Source organism: Grampus griseus, assembly GCF_964374135.1.
Source record: "Grampus griseus genome assembly, chromosome: 11".
NCBI classification, from domain to species: Eukaryota; Metazoa; Chordata; class Mammalia; order Artiodactyla; family Delphinidae; genus Grampus; species Grampus griseus.
In genome coordinates, this window is record NC_139005.1 from 26,186,106 (window position 1) to 26,204,784 (window position 18,679).

At 37.9% G+C, this 18,679-nt stretch overlaps 1 protein-coding gene across 3 annotated transcripts in view; it reads left to right on the plus strand.

Moving 5' to 3' along the window:
* The window catches only part of BICD1 (BICD cargo adaptor 1), a 206,745-nt gene that overhangs the window by 143,992 nt on the left and 44,074 nt on the right, over positions 1 to 18,679 (plus strand). For all 3 annotated transcript variants that reach the window (XM_082665691.1, XM_082665689.1, XM_082665690.1), the window contains exons 4-5: positions 3,661 to 4,086; positions 14,152 to 15,243. In XM_082665691.1, coding sequence (XP_082521817.1) covers positions 3,661 to 4,086; positions 14,152 to 15,243 — 1,518 coding nt within the window. The remainder of the gene's footprint in view (positions 1 to 3,660; positions 4,087 to 14,151; positions 15,244 to 18,679) is intronic.

Below are 18,679 nucleotides of genomic sequence, written 5' to 3' on the forward strand. Positions count from 1 at the left end.
AGTTTGTTTCCATCTCTCTTCACTATAGTATAAACACCTAAAACAGGGGCTGGCCCATTGTAGGCATTAAATATTAATAAATACTTGTTGAAATAATGAATAAATGTTTTTTCTTTATCTTACATCCACAATTCAACTTACAGAGGAAACTAAAATTTAAGAGTATTATAATTAACCATACCAATTTTTATGCGTGATCCTACACCAAAGAGTTGACTCTGAAAACTTTAGCCGCATTCCTCTGTGTGCTGATTTGGTTCTGTGTCTAAAATAAAATTAGACCCAACCTTATAAATGTTTTATACCTTTATACTTTTCAAACCAAAATATCTGAAAGAAGTGCAGTAAGCAGCAGTAGCCATAAAAAAGTGTCAACTGTCAGTTCCCCATCAGAAAAAATCAGAAAAATCTGTTGATGAAACAAAGCTGTTTGTTAGACCTCTTGCAGTAAGATAACAGCTCAACAGAGCCTTAGTAGTATCTCAAAACAGGATGTCAACAGGAAGGATGTTCATAGGATTTGAGGATCTGGACTGGTAGGTCTCACATGGTGGGAAAGTGGTTGGGTTAGACAGAGTTTATGACATAGCTTTGAGTTGGGAGGTACAGTAAAGTGAGGGTCTTGATTCAAGTCTTGAGGAAGCTGTTTTAGTTGAGTCTTATCTTCCAGGAGCAAGTTTTTCCCTCAAGCAGCTAAATTTTTTATGCCTAGTCCCAGTATCAGTTAACATAGAGGCAGGACCCAGTACTGCTTAACATAGGACAGGAAATCATGCTCAAGTTTTAGATATGTGATGGCAGGAGAGAGAAATAATAAATTTCATGTCCCTAATAGCTCACATATTGAGCTAAAGCATTCAATATTTGTTATCTAAGCATTGAAAACCCTAGTTTTCAATTAATAATACAATCATTTTTATTATGAAGAATATTTCCTCTAGGGATATATTTCTATTGATATATTTCTATCAAGTAATAATATCATAAGAGATATTAAAGATATTATTTCCTGGGATCAATTCAGTTTGATTTCATTTAACCAGTATTTCAGGGGTATCTTTCTATGAGGCCATGTACTTTTTAAGAACAAAAACCGTGGTCACTGGCTCAAAGAGCTCATGGTCCCAGTAGGGAAGGCAGGTAATAAACTCAACCATCCATGTAATTGAAGAGTAAAGCTATGTGTTAGGTTTGGCAATACGGGTCCAAATTAAGATCTTTAGAGTTCTAAATAAAGCCCAAATGGAAAACAGCAAGAAAAAAAAAAAAGATCTTTAGAGTTCCTAAACTCTGAAAATATTATGGTACTTATTTCCAACACTCATTAAAAATAGAATTACCAAACTATGAAGTTGCTATAATGAATCGCAACAAAGTACTGATTTTTCTCATGGTGACTACTTTGATGCTTTCTTTAACATATCAAATACCAATTTTTAAGTGCCTTCTCATTCTATTTCTTGGTGCCTCCACTTTGCTGGGGCTCTAATCATATGATAAAGCCTTGCAATGATGGTACAAGAAAGGAGTGATCTGTTTGCCTGAGTGGGTCAACAAAGACTTCAAATTAGGATCAGAGTCTTGACTTGGGTCTTGAATGATGAATAAGAGTTTTCCAGATGACTGTCTTTGTCTAGGCAGAGAAACATGAAACAGCTGGGTGAATAGGAACCACATGTGAGAAGAGTGGAATGAGTGAAGCTGCCCAGCTAGAAAGAGGTCAAGTCCCTAAACACAGTTTATTATTAGTATCTAATATCATAATTGATGTTATGTTTTTTCTATTTTATTTTTTCATTCACAATAGTTTATTCAGCAAATACTTATTAAGAGCAGAATTTTGTTGAAACACTATGAAGGAATACTGAAGCACTGTGAGGGACACCTGGGTGCATAGAAAGTATTTCCTCTAAGTAGTTGTGGAGAATATTTATTAAAAATATTTATTAAAAGGTGGCATGTGGTAAGAGCCATGGAAAAGGCCCCAAAGAAGGCATTTGGGCTCAGAGCCGAGTTCTCTTTCACCTATAGACTTTCACGACCAAGAGAGTGTTTGAACAGGCTCTTATTTGGTTGTAATTCAAGAGTAATATATTGATAACAATATATATGTATTATTTTTCTTAAAATCACCTTTATTCCCACCACTAAAGAACAACTATTATTAACATTTTGTTAAATTTCCATTTGATCTCTTGTATTCCACAGTCGTAATACATTATCCTTTTTCACTCAGTTGTATTTATTTCCTATATCATTACAAACCTATTGTTGACATCGTTTTGATAACTAAGATTATATCATATTCTTAAGAAATTATTTGTTCAAGGGATTATGGCTTTGCTTTTTAAAAAAATTATCTCTTAGGGATAGATCCTAAAATATGTGATATCTAGGGGTTAAAATAATCCAACTAGGGGAGTGAATGGAAATATAGATGAAAGAAGAGTAGACAGGAGTTGATGACTGTTGAAGCTGAGTGGTGGGCTCCTGGGGGTTCATTGAACTCTTCTTGCTACTTGGGTATTTTTACATTACCCACAATAAAAATTTTTTAAAAAAGAAAAAAAAGAAAAGAAAAACATCTCATTATGTGATGGTAAAAATATTTGGTAGATTTAGATTGTTCTAAATTCTTTACTCTCTCCCTCTGCCACGTAACCTGGCAGTGCCCTAGAAAGGGCAGAGTAAATTGGCCAGCTCCATTGACCTTGGTCTTAGTCATGTGACTCTCTGACCATTGGAATGTTAGCAGACATGATGGAGCACAGATTTCAGACATACTACCTTGGTTTGACTAATCCCCTTACCTTCATGCCCCAGGAAGCGTGACCCTTCAAGTTTGGTCCTAAAACAAGACATGTGCAGCTGACCTGAACACAGTCTGAAGCCTGAAGCCAAGTCTGTCCAACTGGCAGCCTGAAGCAGAGCTGCTGGTGCTGGCACACAATCACCTGGTTATGTGGGGATCTTTCTTGCAGCTTTGCTTGTGTAAGAGATCTTCCGCCAGTTTCCAGTTGGTTTTCTGTGAGAATTGTCCCACATGTAGATGTATTTGATGTGTTTGTGGGGGGAGGTGAGTTCCATGTCCTCCTACGCCACCATCTTGATCCACTTCCATGTATTTTTTTGTTTGGGAGTAATTGGTACTGTTATTGCAGATTCTATCCTTAAGCACATGAAATTTTTCTTTGCTTTCTCATCTTACTCTCAAACATATTTTATTGAGATTATATTCTTATTGTGATCATTTAACTAACTTACCCTGAGTTTAAAAATGTCCTCGTTATTAATAATTAAATAAAACAAGTAATAGTGATGATAAAAATCTTTTCTTGGATTGTGAATATTCTGATAAACTATTACAAAAAAAATTCTTGATTTATTAAGCAAACAGTGCCCCCTTTTGACCACTGGACTCCATAAAAGAAATCCTGAGAGAGAGGTACCTTTTTCATCTCTGCTAGGAATTGAATTTATATGTATGGATATCTAAAGAAACCATCCTGTGTTACCTTAATGGTGTATATACCGCGTGCTTCTCAGATTTATTTTGTACCGTTTTAATTTTTAAACGTTAGGTCCACTAGAGTGTTTAATGGCAGTTTTGTTAGACCCAAATTTTAGTTTTATGAATCTTCTTTATCGTATCTGATTCAGGTTGAATACGAAGGTTTAAAGCATGAGATTAAGCGATTTGAGGAGGAGACGGTGCTGCTAAATAGCCAACTGGAAGATGCCATCCGGTTGAAAGAAATCGCTGAGCACCAACTGGAAGAAGCCCTTGAGACCTTAAAAAATGAAAGGGAGCAAAAGAACAGCCTGCGGAAGGAGCTCTCCCAGTACATCACACTCAATGATAACCATATCAGCATTTCAGTTGATGGACTCAAGTTTGCAGAGGATGGAAGTGAACCCAACAATGATGACAAAATGAACGGGCATATTCATGGGCCCCTTGTGAAACTGAATGGAGACTATCGGACTCCCACTCTAAGGAAAGGAGAGTCTCTACACCCTGTTTCTGACTTATTCAGTGAGCTGAACATCTCAGAAATACAGAAATTGAAGCAGCAACTTATGCAGGTAAGAACTTTGTTTAGGGCTGTTAGAGTGAATATTTTGTAAGTTACGTGTACTGTGTTGTGGGATTTCTTATTGTCACATTTTAGTTCCAGATTATTTTTAAGAATATTCTTTAACTAGCAACTTTGAAAGTACAATAGTTTAGAAAGACACAAAAGAGGTGTTGAAGAGAAATCTCTCATTTGCATTGCTTTATGAAATTTATTTCTTAGATAAATTAGATAGCAATGGAGTGTGAAGGGAGAAAAGGTAGCATCTTGATGCATTTGTCACAAAAGAATTCAAAAGCTTTATACACAAGAGAAATGACAGAAAATGAAGTTTTCTATCACAAGCAACTCTGTGTATAGCTTCAAGATGAATGGTTATACTTCACAGCAATATTTTAAGCTCTAAAAGACATGAAGGACATGACATGGGGAGGGGGAAGGGTAAGATGGGACAAAGTGAGAGAGTGGCATGGACATATACACAATACCAAATAGAAGCTATTAGGAAGCAGCCGCATAGCACAGGGAGATCAGTTTGGTGCTTTGTGACCACCTCGAGGGGTGGGATAGGGAGGGTGGGAGGGAGGGAGATGCAAGAGGGAAGAGATATGGGGATACATGTATACGTATAGCTGATTCACTTTGTTATAAAGCAGAAACTAACACACCATTGTAAAGCAATTATACTCCAGTAAAGATGTTAAAAATAAATAAGTAAAAGACATGAAGGACTTTCTATATATAAACTAGCAGGATATCATATGATTATGATCATATGATTAAAAATACAGAACAGGTATAAATCTGAAACCAAGGATTTCTTCTCCCTACATGAGCTAGGCCTTAAATTTTTAGCATCTTCTAATCAGATGTCTTGGGGAGAGTCCCACAAGCTTACCTCACTGTGAAATGGCTTTCTAATGTAGTCTTGCTTCCTGACTATACGTTAATCCAGTGATGATAGAAATGTTGTCAGAGGAGCAGCATCGCCACCACCATCATCACCTGTGGGCTGCTGAGGGACAAATTGTTGGGCTCCCCACAGATCTACTGAGCCAGGTATCTGCTTCAACAAGCTTGTTAGGTGACAAGTTTGAGGCTTGCTCTTCAGTCTGTTATCCCACCAAGGTTCTTTGCATAAAGCTGATAATTAAAGGCCTTAAGACTCTGGCAATCACTTTTTTTTATAGCAAACAGGGCTTATAATTTTCTTTTCTATTTATTTATTTATTTATCTATCTATTTATTTATGGCTGTGTTGGGTCTTTGTTGTTGAGTGTGGGCTTTCTCTAGTTGCAGCGAGTGGGGGCTACTCTTCATTGCTGTGCGCGGGCTTCTCTTGTTGTGGGACAGGGACTCTAGGTGCTCGGGCTTCAGAAGTTGTGGGGCGTGGGCTCAGTAGTTGTGGTACATGGGCTTAGTTGCTCTGCTGCATGTAGGATCTTCCCGGACCAGGGCTCGAACGCGTGTCCCCTGAATTGGCAGGCAGATTCTTTTTTTTTTTTGCGGTATGCAGGCCTCTCACTGTTGTGGCCTCTGCTGTTGAGGAGCACAGGCTCCGGACACGCAGGCTCAGCGGCCATGGCTCACGGGCCCAGCCGCTCCGTGGCATGTGGGATCTTCCCGGACCGGGGCACGAACCCGTGTCCCCTGCATCAGCAGGCGGACTCTCAACCACTGCACCACCAGGGAAGCCCAGCAGGCAGATTCTTAACAACTGCACCACCAGGGAAGTCCCAGGACTTATAATTTTCTGCCTCTACAGAAATGATGACTGAAAATATAATTAGCAGAAGTAAATAAGACTAGAGAACCCATGAAATTAATATATTATTAGGCTTATTTTTAATATTATATCAAAAGTTAACATACCCTTTAACTTTTTTTTTTTAATATTTATTTTTGGCTGCGTTGGGTCTTCGTTGCTGTGCGTGGGCTTTCTCTAGTTGGGGTGAGCGGGGGCTACTTTTCATTGAGGTGCACAGGCTTCTCATTGCGGTGGCTTCTCTTGTTGCAGAGCATGGGCTCTAGGTGCGCGGGCTTCAGTAGTTGTGGCTCACAGGCTCTAGAGCGCAGGCTTAGTAGCTGTGGTGCATGAGCTGAGTTGCTCTACGGCATGTGTGATCTTCCCGGCCCAGGAATTGAACCCATGTCCCCTGCATTGGCAGGCGGATTCTTAACCACTGCGCCATGAGGGAAGTCCACCCTTTAACTTTTAACTTTACCTGCCCAGTGCTTTTGGCTGCTGAAAGAGAATTAATGAGAATTCATTTTCTCAGTGTTCAATTTGAATCAAGGTAAGAGGGTATGGCCACTGGAAGAAAATTAATTTCATATAGATTTACCTGACTGCAAAGTGCAGTTCTGTGTAGGTAATACTTTTCCATGTCTTTTTGCTCACACATTTCTTGTGAAAAAAAATTTTTGTGACATATATTTACAAGAACGTATGCCCTCAAATTGAATAGAATTAATGTAAAATTTTTCTTAAACTATCATGTTGGTTTCTTTAGGATAAAAATTTAGTGGGTTGAAGCTTTTGTATTTTCTTTTTATTTTGGTGGCAGTGTAGAGTATATGAGGAAGAGGGGGTTTTATGTGTAAACAGCTCAGTAGTTTTCAATCAGGTCAACTATTGGTTGAAAGCTCAGAGCTGTTCTTAGTTTTAATCTTAAAGGTAATCTGAGCTGGGGAATACAAAAGTCCAAAAGAGAGGTGGAGTTTAATCAAAAGAATGGTGGAGAACAAGTGTTCAGCAAGAGAGTGGTTCTCAATGGGAGCCACCTTGCAGCATTTGGGGTGGGATAGTTCCTCATTGTCTGAGTCTGTTTGATGAGTTACAGGAGGTTTAGCATCTCTGGTCCCAACCCATTAAATGCTCATTACATCTCCTCATAGATGTGGTGACCAAAAATGCCCCACACATTTCAAATGTCCCAAGGGTCAACCTCTAGTCGAGAATCATTCTTAGAGGGACAGCACTTTACTCTCCCATAAAATGGGGATACATTTTACCTTCTTCAAACTGTCATGAAGGTTTTTGAGTTAATGTACACAGAGTGCTTAGAACAGGGCCAAGCACATGATAAATGCTCAATAATTATGAACTATTATCATTATTTCAACTCCACAATGCCTTTAATTTGTTAAGCACTCCATTTATTTAGCTATTATTAATATAATTAACTGTTATTGTTGGATGATTAGCTCAAGGATCATCATCTCAGATGGGTGTAATGTGGTTGCTGGTAAGTCTCAGGGTGTGAGACAGTCTGAAAAGGGATATTCATTCAGCAAAAAGTTAGAGCGAGAAAAACTTGGCTGGATAAACCGTCCCTCAATATATGAGAACACTGTGTACCTTTGAATCTTTCATTAGAACTTAATTAATGCTGACAGTTTATAAAGATGTAGAGGGACACAGGAAGGGCCTTATGTCCCAAAGTTTGCTCTTAATTTAGCTGTAAAAAACAGGCTCCACACAGGAAGGGCTTTGCAGTGTCCAGTCTCACACTTGGAACACTAACTACTAATTTTGTTGTAGGCCAAGTAACCACCTCTTTTAACCAGCATTTTTGTAATATATCTCATTCAAATTGTTGAACACAAGTATAGCAGAATGTATCTTCTCATGCATAATTTCTTTATAATCTGAGTTTTTCCTTAGCTATGTGTCCCCTTGTGTTTAATTCATATAAATAAATTATAAAAACATTACAGGAGGGCTTCCATAGTGGCGCAGTTGTTCAGAATCCGCCTGCCAACGCGGGGGACACGGGTTCGAGCCCTGGTCCGGGAAGATCCCACACGCCACAGCGCAACTAAGCCCGTGCACCACAAGTACTCAGCCTGCGCTCTAGAGCTCGCATGCCACAACTACTGAAGCCCGCGTGCCTAGAGCCTGTGCTCCGCAACAAGAGAAGCCACCACAATGAGAAGCCCGTGCACCGCAACAAAGAGTAGCCCCCACTCTCCACAACTAGAGAAGGCCTGCGCACAGCCACGAAGACCCAATGCAGCCAAAAATAAATAAATTTTTTTTTTAATTACAGGATACATTGCATAGAAGTTATTGCAGTTGGTGTTGATGTGAATGAGCCTTGAAAATAATATGGCAGTTCTAATAAACAACACTTACACACACCTTGCAGCACATACCATGGCAGTACCATTGTTTTGGACCTTCTGAGGGAGCAATAAAATGCACTTTTACTATGACTATCTGGAACACTTGGGGCCAGATGTATTTTGAAATTAAATATTCAGAATATAGAAAGTTTAGGCAGGGAGAAAATTTCCCCTCTTCCCTTCTAGGTTCTTTGGCTGGCCTAATAATTAAATTGAAGACAGATTAACAAGAGAAAAACAAATTTAATTTCGTATGTAGAAGGGCAGAGGCAGGAATGTAACACCCTATACCAGGGAATATGCAGCTTTTAAGATTTTCTTTCATAGGATTAAAGAAACCCTTTGAGGGACTTCCCTTGTGGTCCAGTGGTTAGAAATCTGCCTTCTAATGCAGGGGACGCAGGTTTGATTCCTGGTTGGGGACTAAGATCCCACATGCTGTGGGGAACTAAGCCTGCAGGCCACAACTAGAGAGCCTGTGTGCCGCAACTACTGAGCCCGCGAACCCTGGAGCCTCCCCACTTCAACTAGTGAGAAGCCCGTGGGCTGTGATGAAGAGCCTGTGTGCCTCAACTAGGACCCAATGCAGCCAAATAAATAAATATATATTTTTATGCTTTAAATACACTTTTATTTCTGTTTTTTTAATCAGTCCAAAATAAATATTTTAAAAAATAAAATAAAGAAACACTTTGAAAACAGCATACCTGAGTCAAAGCCTATCAGCCTCTTCTTATCTTGCAAGATTCCATCTATGCATGTAAATTATGTTTTCCCCACTAATGATATTTACTTAACCTGGTTCCAAAAAGAAAAAAACTATGTTTATGCCTTGGGTATCAGGAATGTTGGGTTAATTGCTTCACTTCTCTGAGGTGCATTTATAAAAGGGAAGGTAAAAGGTGATAAATTAGCCCCATCACTAGTCTCTATGATGCCTTTGTTGGAATTAAGAAAAAAAAAAGTCCCCTTCCTCAAGATATCATACTGCCATCTGCTGGAAAATGTTAATAATATTGATAAATATAAAAACCTACACTGACTACAATTTAAATAGTGCCTCCTAGCATTGTATCACCCTCAAAATCCAGTTATTTCAAATAGGCTATAATAATAATAATAATTCTCAGTGACAAGTACTTTAGTTCATTTTATTAGAATGAAAATAAGTAGATCCTGCCTGGGAACACTAAATAAATTACATAATTATTTAAAGGAGTCTCTATGCTTGTGCTAAAATTTCTACCTTTGACAAATAGCCTCTGTTTAACCTCATATCACAGAGAGTCAGACTAAGCAGGAGAAAACTCTTTGCATTGTTTTCTTTAGTATCATACTGGCTATATAATTTCACATGTAATGTGAGAAAATAGTAATATTTCTCTAAGACTGAAATTTTTAAGTTTTGTTGTATCCTCGTGGATGTGGAAGAAATAAAGATGCATATTGTGTTTATAGATATACTGTATTAAAGGCAATTTAAATTTTTCCTATAATGATGGTAAGTGGTCAATTTGCTGCATGTCCCATAAGAGTTAAAAGTAATTTATATATATTTGCTTAATTGGTGGATGCTTATAACCCAGGTAGATAGCGTTATCCCCATTTTACAGATAGGGAAACTGAGGCACAAATATGTTATGTAATTTGCTCAAAGCCAAAAGCCTAGGAAGTGGATTGCTACACAGAGAAAGAGAGAGAGTCAAACAAATGAAATTTTATCTGTGCTTAACTGAGACTCACAAAATATTTATGAGATGAAATTAGTAAGACAAGATTGGTCAGTTCCTAGTTTTTAAAAATGTGACAAATACAATTTCTTAGGACAAAGTTGACAACTTAAGTTGTCAAACTATTGTAAACTTTACAGTTAAAGATTACCTTTAAAAGCTTTAGGCAAACACATTTCTCAGCAGCCTTACTTTTTTTTTAAACCATCTGTCAGTAGCCATAATAAGAGCATCCATAATCACACAACAAGGGATGAGTCCATGTAGTTATTTTTTAAGAACAGCTTTATAGCAATTATTCACATACAATCCACCCAGTTGAAGGGTATAATTTGGTGTTTTTTAGTATAGTCACACAGTTGTGCAATCACCATCACAGTCAATTCATTACACCATAAAGAAACTATGTACCCATTGGCAGCCACTCCAACCGTAGGCAACCACTAATCTACTTTATGTCTCAGTAGATTTGTCTATTCTGGACATTTCATTTAAGTGGAATCACACAATATGTGGTCTTTTGTGTCTGGCTTTTATCACTTAGCATAATATGTTCAATTCATGTTGTAACATATAGTAGTATTTCATTTCTTTTTATTGCCAAATAATACTCTTATATAGCTATACCACATTTTATTTATTCATTTATCAGTGATGGACATTTGAGTTGTTTCCACTTTTCAGCTATTATGAATGCTGTTATGAACATTCACGTACAGGTTTTTATGTGCACTTATATCTTAATTCCCTTGAGCATATACTTAAGAGTGGAGTTGCTGGGTCGTAGGGTAGCTCTATGTTTCACCTTCTGAGGAACTGCCAGACTGTTTTCAAAGCAGCTGAACCATTTCACATCTCCACCAGCGGTGTATGAGGATTCTGATTTCTCCACAGCCTCACAGACATTTATTTGCCACTTGACCATAGCCTAATTGCCCTGACTAGAACTTCTAGTACAATGCTGAATAAAAGTGGCAGGAGTAAACATTTTTGTCCTGTTCCTGGTCCAAAGAGGAAAGCATTCACCATTAAGTATGTCATCTGTGGGTGTTTTGTAGATGACCCAGCAGGTTTAGGAAGTTCTCTTCTATTTCTAGATTGTTGTCTGTTTTCATCATGAAAGGGTATTGAATTTTGTCAAATGCTTTTTCTGCATACATTGAGATGACCGTGTGGTTTTGTCCTGTGTTCTGTTAATACAGTATATTATATTTATTGATTTTTGCATGTTGTCAACATTGCATTCCTAGGATAAACCCCACTTGGTCAGGTTGTCTAACACGTTTTTATATGTTGCTGGATTCAGTTTGCTAGTATTTTGTTCAAGATTTTTGTGTCTATATTCATAAGAGATACTGGTCTATAGTTATCTTTGCCTGGTTTTGGTATCAGAGTAATACTGGCCTCATAGAATGACTTGAAAAGCCTCCCTCCCCTTCTTTTTTTTTTTTTTTTCCTGAGTCTTTGTCCAGCTGACTGACTTTTGCATATACGTGTGTGTGTGTGTGTGTGTGTGTGTGTGTGTGTGTGTAAGAGAGAGACAGACAGAGAGAAGAGATTCCTTCTCACCACACTCTCCAAAATATATTACCTTCTTTTCCAACGTGCTGGATTCCCTCACCTTGTGTTTCTTGGTTGTAGGCTGATCTTTTTTCACAGCTCTCATTCATCAGGGCACAGATTTGCCAGTGTTACTTCACTTCAAGCAGAGAAGAATGTTATTTATTTCTGAGTTCTATTTTACATACTCATACTATGTATAACATTACAAAAATCACACCAGTCATTCAGGTGTCAAATTGAAAGTCAGATGACCAGGATAAAGACTTTATGGAAATTAATAACTCATAAAACAGCTTTTATTTCTTTTCCTATAAAAGCCCTAATATAAACATGCAAATTCTGCTGTCTTTTCTTTTGTTCCTTCACAAAAGAAGAATCTATCAGTACTCAATACATATAAATGTGTTTATTTAGAAGGTAAACACTCAGCAAAATTGAAAATAATTTCTATGGTGGTCCAGTGGGTAAGACCCCACATTCCCAATGCAGGGGGCCCAGGTTCGATCCCTGGTTGGACAACTGGATCCCACATGCATGCCGCAACTAGGAGTTCGCATGCCACAACTAAGAATTCCACATGCTGCAACTAAAGATCCCGTGTGCCGCAACTAAGACTCGGTGCAGTCAAAATAAATAAATAAATAAATGTTAAAATCATCCCCCTCCCTCCAACCGTCATTCCAACTGCCTTTAAAAATAATAATAATAATAATAATTTCTATGGGATGGGATTTCGCTGGTGGCCCAGTGTTTAGGACTCCGTGCTTCCACTTCAGGGGCACAGGTTCGAAACCTGGCCAGGGAACTAAGATCCCACACACATGCCGCAACTAAGAGCCTGCATGCTGCATGGCCAAAAAATAATAATAATAATAAAAATTTCTATGGTGCATAATTATAACAATAATAATAATATATTGTGTACTTATACCAGACTACAGAGTTTACAAATTATGCATTCAAGTTTTCTGGCAAAACAACCAACCCTACTATGCAAAGTAAAATCTTCAGTTTCAGATAGAAGACAGAGATTGTAAGAAGAGAAATAAGGCAACTATTCTTAGTCACTGTAGAAGATTATATATTATTTATATATAATTATAGATTACAGTTAACTCAGCAAGTCTCTCTTGAATAAGTTCTTCACAAATGGAGATTAAAATATACACTTAGAATGAATAGTAATTTTAATCTTTAAAGTGCTTTGCATTTAATAATTCAAAGTACCATGTATCTTAAATAGTTTAAGCCCTGCTGTCTGAAATCCAAATACAATTTAAGGTACTTCAAGCCTCAATAGCTGAGGGAAAATGTAATGGCAGAGTTATACAAAATTATTCACAATTTAGTTATCTTTTTTTGGAGGGGTGGGCAGACCAACCTCAATTGTCCAGAAAAAATATACACACACACACACACCTGTATGTATGTATGTGTGTTTACATACACACACATACATGTGTATGTGTGTATAAAATTTGGACATCATTCCCTATTCAAATGATTCCACCAGAAATGTATTGAGTGTGGAAATTAGTACTATATGTGGAACATATACATATGAAGGAGACAGTGTTCTATTTAATGTTTTCTGGAGGTGCTATCACGAAGAAATTGGTAGACGTACTTTGGGGCTTAGAAAATGTTTATGTTAAATGGGAATTGGCAAAGTCCAGGTTGGAAGCTCTCCTAAAGGCATTATCTCATTTATCATAACACTTTTGCCTCTAAAACAAACCTGAGACACGTTCAGTACATTTTGTTCTCATCCAGTTTTTAGTTTTATCCAAAAGTTTTTCCTATTGAAGAGCTTTTTGAAATCAGCTATGCGTATTGTATTCATGTATACTAATCAAATGATATTTAGATTTTTCAGACCAAATTTACTTAATTTTTAAGAGAAAAAGGAAAAAAACAGTCCATTTCATTGAGATTGTATACAATACCAAGAGTAGAATATTTAGGAGATTTTCCATCTCTTTTATCAAAAATTCAAATGTCTTGGCTTTTCATCAAATACTGTGTTGCATGATTACCTGGATTTTCACTTAAAATTATTGCCCAATAGTCTGGATAAGTCAATTCGTCTTCAGCTATAAGCAAGTACAATCTGTTATACATAATGAAACCCAGCTAAGAGGATTTGTATTCAAATATATCCTGACTCTGAGATGAAAGAGTTGCTTTTGCACATACAAATACAAATTTGTAAAGCAGATGTGTTTGCCATGTAGAAGCATTTTGGTCATGGGAGTTAGACCACAGTTACCCAAATGTTAACAACAGCTAACATTATAATACCTTGAGCATTAAATTCACTGTCCTACTAAATCATCCAAATGTCCCTATGAGACAGGCATTGTTATGCTCCTTTTATAGATTATTAAACTGAAGCTTGCCCAGATTTGACTTGTGTATAATGCATGAGAATTTGGGTGGGTAAATATGCAGAGCATAATTCTTTTGGAATGATGTACTTTTTGATTGAGTTACCAGAACTGCTGAAATAAGAAAACACTCCAATTCAACTTGTAGTAATGGAAACATGGGCTCTTCTGCATTTTTAAAACATATACATGTCCAAATGTGAATGGGTCAAGCTCATCACTGACATTGCTTTGAAGTCATTCAGAGACTTTCTTTTGCCCTTGCAGGTAGAACGGGAAAAGGCCATTCTTCTGGCCAATCTCCAGGAGTCACAGACGCAGCTGGAACACACCAAGGGGGCACTGACGGAGCAGCACGAACGGGTGCACCGGCTCACGGAGCACGTTAATGCCATGAGGGGCCTGCAGAGCAGCAAGGAGCTCAAGCAGCTGGACGGGGAAAAGGGCCAGGACTCGGGAGAGGAGACCCATGACTACGAGGTGGACATCAATGGCTTAGAGATACTTGAATGCAAATACAGGGTGGCAGTAACTGAGGTGATCGATTTGAAAGCTGAAATTAAGGCCTTAAAGGAGAAATATAATAAATCTGTAGAAAACTATACTGAAGAGAAGACGAAGTATGAGAGTAAGATCCAGATGTATGATGAGCAGATTACAGGCCTTGAGAAGACCACCAAGGAGAGTGGAGAGAAGATGGCCCATATGGAGAAGGAGTTGCAAAAGATGACCAGCATAGCCAATGAAAATCACAATACCCTTAATACAGCCCAGGATGAGTTGGTGACATTTAGTGAGGAGCTAGCTCAGCTTTACCATCATGTATGTCTGTGTAATAATGAAACCCCTAACAGGGTCATGCTGGACTACTATAGGCAAAGTAGAGTCACCCGTAGTGGCAGCCTGAAAGGGCCTGATGATCCCAGGGGACTTTTGTCTCCACGGTTAGCCAGGCGGGGTGTGTCATCCCCTGTAGAAACAAGGACCTCACCTGAACCAGTTTCAAAAGAAAACACAGAGGCCAGCAAAGAACCAAGTCCAACCAAGACTCCCACCATCTCTCCTGTTATTACTGCCCCACCATCATCTCCAGTATTAGACACAAGTGACATCCGCAAAGAACCAATGAATATCTACAACCTTAATGCCATAATCCGGGACCAAATCAAACATCTGCAGAAAGCTGTGGACCGGTCCTTGCAACTGTCTCGTCAAAGAGCTGCGGCACGGGAGCTGGCCCCCATGATTGATAAAGACAAAGAAGCCCTAATGGAAGAGATCCTCAAGCTTAAGTCCCTACTGAGCACCAAACGGGAGCAGATCGCCACACTGAGGGCAGTGCTGAAAGCCAACAAACAGGTGATCTCATTCTACTAATGAGCCATGCTAGCCAACACTTTAGTTTATTCCTAAATGTTTTTGAGTGTCCACCACCATCAGGATGAGAGTTCAGATTCCTGGTCATTAGAGGAATAAAATAAACTGGCCAGAGCCAGATCAGAATGTAATAATTTCTTTGAAGTGCGTGAACGGATGAAACAGGAGAGTAGCTATGCCCCACTAAGTAGAGGTAGAGGTGAGGAAATTAAAGCAGGAACAGAGAAGATCCAGTTGCAGATGTAGAAAGGCAGTCCAGGCAGTACTTACCTGGAGCCCAGCAATCACTGAGTGTAGAAATAGTAGATGGGGGGATGCAGAATAGTCTGGCATGGAAGCTCACACCAGGCAGAGACAGCAAGAAAGGCACCCTGGCAGGCAGCTAGCGCAAACAGAGGGGAGCTCTCTAGAGAGAGAGGTAGAGATAGAGATAAAATAGAATGTGCACTAACTCTGCCACTAACCACATATCTGAAATTTAGGTCCACTTGGGATGTTAATTCACCTCAGTCAGAGCTTAAGCAGTAGAGAATTTTTCCTAACCATAGATCTTGTCCTTCTGGCATAAGTAGAAATGCTACCACATGATCCTACCTAACTCCTAGATCTCCTTGATGTCTGAATTTGGTTTCCACCCTCAAGCTTTTTCTGGATGACAGTGCTATGACATATAGGTGGGAAAATATTTTTAACCTCTGTTATTTTCTCTGGAAAGTGAGACTTGAAAGATACCTTTGAGAAGGGTGCTGAATAAAGGGTATTGATAAAAAGAAGCAACAAAACATCAAATACCTTCCTGCAAATGTGAGCAATGCTAGTGTTGGAGAGTGAAAGTTAATTTCAGATTCAGACTTCCTTTCCCTTTTGCCTTTAACTGGGGGAAACCATACCATTATCATGCCATCTACATTGCAGCTTTCTTCCATCTTTATCTTCAGTTCCCATAAACCTGTTGATAGAATTTGGAGGTCTATACCACAAGCAGTAATAATGTTTGCACTATATAAAAATGTTTTTTACAAATCTAAAGGCAAAATAGGACCTTATTTTTGTGCTGTCACTTCAGGGAATTAGAAAAGATTAGGATAAATGAAGAATTTGTGAGAGATGTGACTCCAGTTTGAGGTCAGAATAAAGAGTTTGTTACCATATCCTTCCAAAGACCCAATGATTTAGTGGTCATGAATAACTAATACCGTATTAGATAAGGCTTAGAAGACCTTCATCAAGGACATAATATCCTGGGCATTCTTGGTCAAGCCATTCAAATAACTTCTTTGACTTCTTCCTGAAGTTTGAATATTACTGACCTAGAAACCTAGATCTATAGAAGTGTCAAGATGCTTAATTGACATAGAAGTACAGATAAGCATGGTTGATCAGCCAAGAGAGACTAATTTGTCAATAAGCATTCATTGATTCCATATTTCATGGCAGGCAGTAAGTAGGGATGCAAAAACAAATGACTAGTAATCTAGTAGAATTTCAATACATGCCTGTAACTATTTACAAGATAGTACCTATCATCGAGCATTTTAGAGTGATATAAACAGTGCCATAGGAATTCAGAGCAGTCCAAAGCATTCCTGGCTGAATTTTTATTTTCATAGTAGTTTGTGGTACCATTTGCATTACATTAGTGTCACAGCCCATATGGTCTCAGTAAATTAAAGGTAAACACATTTCTAGCCATGTCTTTAGTTTACATTTTAATGACGTTAGGGCTATTGCTGTGATGCTGTGTGCCATAAATAGCTCAGGTCTCTACAGATGACATCCACTATATTTAGACATTGTGGAATACTTATTATTAAGGCTAAGCTAAGAATTCTGTCATAGAGGAAAAAAAGAGAATCTTCCTGTTTTTATTAAAACAGGCATTCTGCATTCTCTATGACTTTTAATATACCTTAAGGTTTTCTGTAAGCACAGTGTCTTCTGATGAGATAAGTAAATGTTTACAAAGGACCATCTGTATACTAAACTGTGATGGATGCTAAAGATTCAAAGAAGGCCAATACATGGTCCCTGCCTTCCAGAAAAAGACTCACAGACTTCTGGGGATGTCAGAATAGAACAGATAATTACAGTTTGATGTTGTACATGCTGTAATCCAATTTGCGGGAACATTGCAAAGGAAGTAACTAATGTATCCTAGATCTAGACCTCTGTGGCTGGAAACAAGATTTTTTATTTAGAAAATCAACTTTGGGAGAATGTGGTGAATGCAGACGTCAGCAAATCTGCTAATGGGTTAGAGATACTTACACTTTCTTAATTCCGAAAAAGCTTTGTGCAGTTTTGTGGACAAAAGTCTACAAACATTGCTGAGTCCTTTGGGGGCATTTTTCACAATAAATGAGTTTGTACGTCTGTTTCAGATCTTGCTCTCTGTCACTTCCCTCTCTTTTCCCCTTAGATAACTGACCATGTATGTAGCTCCACGTGTTTACAAACTTGTTACATCTACATTTTCACAACTTAAACTTAACTGTCTGTTCTAAATGATCATGTGTCTAAATTTTTAAAAAATCAAACAACTGCCATTTTTCCCCAGGTCGATTTCTGCATTCTGGATAACTTTCTGAATCTATAACATTTCTAAAGTTTCTACTGAGTTGTAGCACTATGGAACATACTAAACTGTTTTATGAGTAACCTCTCATTTTAATCTGAATTTAAATACAATCAAAACTATTAAGTTACATTAAAAATAAAAAAAACTATTAAGTTATGACTTTGGAATAAAAACATTAATAAACTACCTTATCCAATAGTGTTTTAATTAAAAAAGAATCCATTTATCTCTATAAATGGATTGGCACTTTGTAGAAGAAAGTTGAAGCTGTCCACTTGAAGCACAAAAAGAAATGTTAAAAAACCACAGTAGTCTTCCTGGGAAATCCCATTACTAATGGATTTTTTTCATTAGTAATGGGCTTTTTTCATTAGTATTGAGTATTTTTACACACTCTGAAAACTGTAGTTAACAGTTTGTAAAAATAGTGTGTATCCAGTTTGGCTTCAGTATGAATACCATGGGGGTTATGCATCAACTAGGCAGTCCCTAAATACACATTGATTTCATGCATTGATTTAGCCAACATTTTTTGTTTATTTGTTTCTATTTCCTACTGTGTGTCGGGCTAGTTCTCAATTTGAAACATTCTTAATTCCAAGAACTTAAACATGCCCAAATCCCAAATTCAAACAAATACTTTAATTCATTCAATATTTTGGCCCCTGCTTTGGCAGCATATACACTAAAATTGGAACGATACAGAGAAGATTAGCACGGCCCCTGCACGAGGATGACACACAAATTTGTGAAACATTCTATATTTAAAATATATGTATATATATTTTTTGGAATCTGATTTTACGGAGATTGTGAAGAAGTTGACTATAATTTATTGTT